Here is a 7,812-nt window from a genome sequence, read left to right as displayed (position 1 = left end):
GAGGGAGGGAGGGAGGGAGGGAGGGAGGGAGGGAGGGAGGGAGCGAGGGAGGGAACAGGTGAAGGCACCAGCACCATATCACCAAGTAACATTCTGACTATGTGTAACTTTCAGGAGGGAGGGAGGGAGGGAGGGAGGGAGGGAGGGAGGGAGGGAGGGAGGGAACAGGTGAAGGCACCAGCACCATATCACCAAGTAACATTCTGACTATGTGTAACTTTCAGGAGGGAGGGAGGGAGGGAGGGAGGGAGGGAGGGAACAGGTGAAGGCACCAGCACCATATCACCAAGTAACATTCTGACTATGTGTAACTTTCAGGAGGGAGGGAGGGAGGGAGGGAGGGAGGGAGGGAACAGGTGAAGGCACCAGCACCATATCACCAAGTAACATTCTGACTATGTGTAACTTTCAGGAGAGACGCATGGAGAGAGAGAGATTGTAATTGAAGAATCCATAGACTCTAACCACTTCTGGGAAAATTGGAAAACACTACACAAACAACAACAGGAAGAATTATCTATCCAAAATGGAGATGTATGAGTAAACCACTTCTCCAATCTTTTTGGCCCTATTACAAAGAACAAACAGCAAAAACATATACATGATCAAATACAAATCTTAGAATCAACTATTAAAGACTACCAGAACACACTAGATTCTCCAGTTACATTGAATGAACTACTGGACAAAATAAAAACCCTCCAACCCAAAAAGGCCTGTAGTGTTGATGGTATCCTTGTTAAAGTGCAAAGGGGGAAATAAATAAACATAAATATGGGTTGTATTTACAATGGTGTTTGTTATTCACTGGTTGCCCTTTTCTTGTGGCAACAGGTCACAAATCTTGCTGCTGTGATGGCACACTGTGGTATTTCACCCAGTAGATATGGGAGTTTATCAAAATTGGGTTTGTTTTCATATTCTTTGTGGATCTGTGTAATCTGAGGGAAATATGTGTCTCTAATACGGTCATACATTTGGCAGGAGGTTAGGAAGTGCAGCTCAGTTTCCACCTCATTTTGTGGGCAGTGTGCACATAGACTGTCTTCTCTTGACAGCCAGGTCTGCCTTCGGCGGCCTCTCTCAATAACAAGACTATGGTCACTGAGTCTGTACATAGTCAAAGCTTTCCTTAAGTTTGGGTCAGTCACAGTGGTCAGTATTGCTCTGTTCAAGTAGACTGTGATTTTGCTGTGGTCTGATAGGGGTGTCAGTGGGCTGACTGTGAACGCTCTGAGAGACTGGGTTGAGGTTGGTTATAATGTAGTCTACAGTACTACTGCCAAGAGATGGCATGGAGAGAGGTATAAGTGTACCTACCATAGGAGTCCCCTCGAAGCCTACCATTAACTATGTACAGTGGGGGGGGGAAAGTATTTGATCCCCTGCTGATTTTGTACGTTTGCCCACTGATAAAGAAGTGATCAGTCTATAATTTTAATGGTAGGTTTATTTGAACAGTGAGAGACAGAATAACAACAAAAAAATCCAGAAAACCGCATGTCAAAAATGTTATAAAATGATTTTCATTTTAATGAGGGAAATAAGTATTTGACCCCTCTGCAAAACATGACTTAGTACTTGGTGGCAAAACACTTGTTGGCAATCACAGAGAACAGACGTTTCTTGTAGTTGGCCACCAGGTTTGCACACATCTCAGGAGGGATTTTGTCCCCCTCCTCTTTGTAGATCTTCTCCAAGTCATTAAGGTTTCGAGGCTGACGTTTGGCAACTCGAACCTTCAGCTCCCTCCACAGATTTTCTATGGGATTAAGGTCTGGAGACTGGCTAGGCCACTCCAGGACCTTAATGTGCTTCTTCTTGAGCCACTCCTTTGTTGCCTTGGCCGTGTGTTTTGGGTCATTGTCATGCTGGAATAACCATCCACGACCCATTTTCTATGCCCTGGCTGAGGGAAGGATGTTCTCACCCAAGATTTGATGGTACATGGCCCCGTCCATCATCCCGTCAAATGGTGAAGTTGTTCTGTCCCCTTAGCAGAAAAACACCCCCAAAGCATAAATGTTTCCACCTCCATGTTTAACGGTGGGGATGGTGTTCTTGGGGTCATAGGCAGCATTCCTCCTCCTCCAAACACGGCGAGTTGAGTTGATGCCAAAGAGCTCCATTTTGGTCTCATCTGACCACAACACTTTCACCCAGTTGTCCTCTGAATCATTCAGATGTTCATTGGCGAACTTCAGACGGGCATGTATATGTATTCTTGAGCAGGGGGACCTTGCGGGCGCTGCAGGATTTCAGTCCTTCACGGTATAGTGTGTTACCAATTGTTTTCTAGGTGACTATGGTCCCAGCTGCCTTGAGATCATTGACAAGATCCTCCCGTGTAGTTCTGGGCTGATTCCTCACCGTTCTCATGATCATTGCAACCCCACGAGGTGAGATCTTGCATGGAGCCCCAGGCCGAGGGATATTGACAGTTCTTTTGTGTTTCTTCCATTTGCGAATAATCGTACCAAATGTTGTCACCTTCTCACCAAGCTGCTTGGCGATGGTCTTGTAGCCCATTCCAGCCTTGTGTAGGTCTACAATCTTGTCCCTGACATCCTTGGAGAGCTCTTTGGTCTTGGCCATTGTGGAGAGTTTGGAATCTGATTGATTGATTGCTTCAGTGGACAGGTGTCTTTTTTACAGGTAACAAGCTTCAGTTAGGAGCACTCCCTTTAAGAGTGTGCTCCTAATCTCAGCTCGTTACCTGTATAAAAGACATCTGGGAGCCAGAAATCTTTCTGATTGAGAGGCGGTCAAATACTTATTTCCCTCATTAAAATGCAAATCAATGTATACAATTTTTGACATGCATTTTCTGGATATTTTTGTTGTTATTCTGTCTCTCACTGTTCAAATAAACCTACCATTAAAATTATAGACTGATCTTTTCTTTATCAGTGGGCAAACATACAAAATCAGCAGGGGATCAAATACTTTTCCCCCCCATTGTACAGACCCAGCGTGCGACAGAGCTGCAGGAGTTGTTACCCGTTTTTGTTGGTTATTAGTTGTCGTAGTTGTGCCTAGGGGGGCATATGGGGGAGGGAATGCTGTCACCTCCAGGCAGGTGTTTGTCCCCCTGTGTGCTGAGAGTGTCAGGTTCTTGTCCAGTTCTGGTATTTAGGTCGCCACAGACTAGTACATGTCCCTGAGCCTGTAAATGATTGATATCCCCCTCCAGGATGGAGAATCTGTCTTCATTAAAGTGTAGGGATTCTAGTGGGGGGATATATGTAGCACACAGGAGGACACATGAGGACATTTTTCTCTGTTGAGATCATTTCCTTATTAATTTCTAGCCAAAAGTAAAATGTTCCTGTTTTGACTAATTTAATAGAGACTCAGGGGTTAGGTCTGCTCTATACTGAATTAGTATACCCCCTGAGTCTCTTCCCTGTTTCACACCTGGTAGTTTGGTGGATGGGACTACCAGCTCTCTGTAACCTAGAGGGGAACCAGTGGATCTGTCTCCTCTATACCAGGTTTCTTGTAGGATGACAATGTTTTATTTGCGATTTCTTTGGTAAAGTCCAGGTTCCTGCTCTTTAGGCCAAAGGCAGATGACCTCAGACCTTGGATATTTCAGGATGAGATAGTGAAGGCTTTGTGTTCCATAAAGTGTCCAATGTTGTTAGTGGTGTGGTTTGGCCTCAGACCAGTAAGTGTGAGCAGAGCCTGCTGAGCATCTGGTACATGCCATTGGCTTGGGCTAGTGTAAGAGTGGGGGTTGGACCTGTTTTCATCTGTCTCCCTCTGTTTCGCTGATATTTTGGAAAGGACACTCAGTCAGGGATACCTCCGCATCAGCTTCCCCTGCATCAGCTTCCCCTGCATCAGCTTCCTCTGCTCTGTATGAGTTCTCTCAAACCACTGGTATCCTTCTTCACAGATCCTGTTGTTGACGTTGCTCATGCAAATAGGATCTTGACCAAAGATTGTGTGTGTGTGTGTGTGTGTGTGTGTGTGTGTAAAAATCAGGCAAAGCTGACACCCAGAGCCTGCTGTGTCCATCAATGTAAATAGTCTGCCAGACCACTGTTTTATAGAACACAGAGACTGTTTTATAGAACACAGATTCCACTGATAAATGTTATTTGATTTAATCCCATTTGTGAATAAATGTAAACTACTGATTAACATGCATCTATTTGTTTGTCTTTCTCTGCATCTAATAATCACTCTCTCTCTCTCTCTCTCTCTCTCTATTTCTTGTTCTCTTCTTTCCTCTCTCTCTCAGTTACATCTATGATCCGACCGCTCCGGTGGACGCCCACGGCAGGAAGAGGGACCCGGCTGAGAGCTCCCTCTACCAGCCCCACCACCTACCAGGAGACAGCGGGAACCAGTTCAACATCAAGCAGAACCAGGGCTTCCACAACCTGGGCTTCAGCAACAAGTACACCGAAAGAGGAGGTGGCGGAAGCCTCAAGCTGGAGATCGACAACAACCACATAAACAACCACATCAACAAGCTCCACGGCGTGCCCACCAACCCAGAGAGGGAGTTGGGCACGGGGCAGGCAGCCAAGCCTCGTGTGGGGGAGGGTGGTGGGGGTCTGTATATCCTCCATCCAGAGGGCCAGGTGCCAAGACAAGCTCCATCCAAGGGCCTCAATCTAGTCCGAGTCTCTCCCAACACAGCCTCCCTGGATCTTACTCTCAATCTGACCCACTCAGGTGACACTGACTCTCACCCAGACAAGATTAGGATGGTCCGGAACGTCTCGGACCCCTCCATCGGGGACAGGTATGGGGTGGGGTGCAACACCTCATCAGTGGATGAGCTGGACGAGGGGGTGGGGGGCACGCCGGAGTACCTGGGCGACACGGGAGATGAGCAGAGTGTCCTGTCTGCGGACATTCAAACCAGTACGACTAGCCTGTCCTCGGCAGACACAAACGACGATAGGGGGGCGCCGGACGCCACTACCATAGAGAATGGGATCGGGATCTCAGTGAAGAAGAGCGAGGATGAGGGGAAGGAAGGGGAAAACGATGACGTGCAGAGCGTCACAGACTCTATGGTGGCGGAAGCTCTGGCAGCTCTAGAGGCAGCGACGGCCGGGGAGGACTACGAGGACTAACTGATAAAACCTCTTAATAGTCCAAAAAACACAATCTATTCAGCTTCAATATCTGATGTGGCCCAACGAGGAGATTCTGATGTATCTTTTAACATGTCACATGGGTATATCAATGTTGTCTGTACTCTCAGGGGAAGGAGAGAAGACTCTTGGTGCTCGACTGTGAATATTCCCTGTGTCCTGCTCCCCAATATATGGTACATATTAAACTTCCTGGTCTTCAGCTGTACAGTCTACATTTCTATGTTCCACCAACACAGCTTCTAGAAGTTATATCTCTATATTCTGTTCTATAAAATGCAGCTCTGCACTGCTTCTAGAACTTGTATCTCTATATTCTGTTCTATAAAATGTTCTATTCAGGGGGCATACAGTACTTGCCATGGCTTTGTTTGTCTTCAGGGAGCTTACTGTGCTTCATTATATAAACACATTGACAGGTCATCTCCAGCTACCTATTGGTGTATCGTATCCATGTTGTTGTTGTTGTTGTTTACCTGTTTTACTATGTTATTTATATAATGACTGGTTGGCCCAGACTTTTCTGGTTCAATACATGTCAGAGATAGCTTGTCAGAGTCTGTTTAGCTAAGATTCCACTCCTTGCACTCCTTTCGCAATGACACAGTGCAAGGAGCGTAATGTTAGCTAAACAGACTGGTACCCAGGCTATGTCAGAGACATTTCTCAAACTTTGGGGAGGAGAGCAGACATGATAAAGACCATATAGAGAGGTAGTCACAGGGGTTGTTGTTGACGTTAGTTCACTTTACAACCTCCCATTGTGGATCATACTGGGCTGACCTCATGAGACCTTACGACAGGAAGTAGGTATATATCACAGATATACGTAGCATCTCTGTATCCTGTTTTCCCTCTAATGTAAACATTCCACATTTGTGATGGGTCTTTGTTTCAATGAATGAAAACTATATTGATTTATTTTTTTATCGGGACTATCTTTTTAAAGTCATTGTTTGTTTGCCAAAATCATTTCTATTCAAATGTATATGTACATATAATGCATTTAGAAGTTTAATTTGCTATGTACTGCCAAGAAGCCTTAAATTATTTTTAAATCAAAGCACAGATGTTTTCAGGGGCACAATATTTAAAAAAAAGAATTGGCCATGTTTCTCTGGTCGCTCACAAATCGCGATATTCATCTCGTACACACCCCTCTCCCTTTTCTCAAACTCTTTCCTTTTTCCGGTCTCTTTCTACCAGATCCAATCGCTCCATCTCTCTCAAGGATGTGCATCAAATACAAAACCCATCCTGTTAACACCTGTGTAGACTTGGTGTGTGTGTGTGTGTGTGTGTGTGTGTGTGTGTTTTTAGGAAATCGAAGCTGAAATGTTTCTCTGATAGCCCTCTGATATTCCTTGCCACCAGAGCCCTGGGACCAGGCCTAACTAAGGCCCTTGGAGTGTTACTCAGGCCAAAAGGAGACCTGATTCCACCCAGGCTAAGGCGGTGAACGTGCTAACTTTGGCTCACCACATGATAGCTATTAGTGTGTCTCTCCCAACCTCCCCTCGCAGTAGGAGAGGAGACACAGAAATATCCCAATCTTGTGATGTTTCTTTTTTAGCCACATTATCTCTCCCATCTCCTTTTCTTTACTGAGTGTTTGTCTCCGTTTGTCTTCGTTTAATCACACACCATCCCTCTCGCTGTTAGATGCTGTTTTGGTTTTTTTGGGGGGGAGCATCTGTTTCTGTGGTATTACAGTGTTGCTTTTGTTTTAACACATAACAGTGGCCTTCCTCTTAATATCTCCATATCAACTCCACAATATCAACCCCTTTTTCAAGGTGCCCAAAGTGACTGCTCAAACAGAGGTTATCATCTGATCTGCTGTTTGAGGTGTAAACTTGCTTGTTTTATTAGAAGGAAAACCGAAATGTGCCCGTCTGACTCAGCTACTAAACTCTCCCAGAGAGGTTACATGATGGAATAACAGCTCACTCAGCAGCACCACAGTTAATCTTACTACTGACTGACTGACTGACTGCGTGAGTGACTGCCTGCCTGCCTGATTAACTGACTGACTGACTGACTTCCTGAGTGACTGACTGACTGACTGCCTGCCTGACTGACTGCCTGCCTGATTAACTGACTGACTTCCTGAGTGACTGACTGACTGACTGCCTGCCTGATTAACTGACTGACTTCCTGAGTGACTGACTGACTGACTGACTGCCTGACTGCCTGAGTGATTAACTGACTGACTGACTGACTGACTGCCTGCCTGATTAACTGACTGACTGACTGACTGACTGCGTGAGTGACTGCCTGCCTGAGTGAGTGACTGCCTGCCTGCCTGTGTGCGTGAGTGACTGAGTGAGTGAGTGACAGTAGGGGGTTTCACGGTCTGTGATGTCACAGTGCAGGTTAAATTAACTACTACCCCTTCAGCCGTCTTGGGGTCTACTTTTGGTGTGTGTGTGTGTGTGTGTACATATGAATGTGTATTAACAATAGGGTTAGGGTTACAGTTTCAACACTGACGCCTGGGGTTGACGGTCAGGTAGAAATCTATATGTTGAAGAGTTAACAGAGCTTTGTCTGTCCAACCTGTACAGTAGATTGTCTATTTTCCATGATATAAACAGCACAGTATCCTTGTGAAGAAGCACGGACTACAGTGGGTCAGAAATGTATTGTACGATCTCTGTAAAATTCTCATAAATAAAATAACCATGAAAATAAA

The 7,812-nt window shown here is 45.5% G+C and overlaps 1 protein-coding gene across 1 annotated transcript in view; it reads left to right on the top strand.

Annotated features, from left to right (window-relative positions):
- zgc:194930 (uncharacterized) overlaps nt 1-7,812 on the top strand; it is a 27,991-nt gene extending 20,179 nt beyond the window's left edge. Inside the window, exon 3 of the mRNA XM_014206478.3 lies at nt 4,250-7,812. Coding sequence (XP_014061953.1) covers nt 4,250-5,096 — 847 coding nt within the window. The 3' untranslated portion in view covers nt 5,097-7,812. The remainder of the gene's footprint in view (nt 1-4,249) is intronic.

This window comes from Salmo salar, chromosome 07, assembly GCF_965601325.2.
Source record: "Salmo salar chromosome 07, fSalSal1, whole genome shotgun sequence".
Classification (NCBI taxonomy): domain Eukaryota; kingdom Metazoa; phylum Chordata; class Actinopteri; order Salmoniformes; family Salmonidae; genus Salmo; species Salmo salar.
The sequence above is the reverse complement of the archived record's forward strand: the minus strand, read 5'-3'. Positions and strand labels throughout refer to the sequence as shown.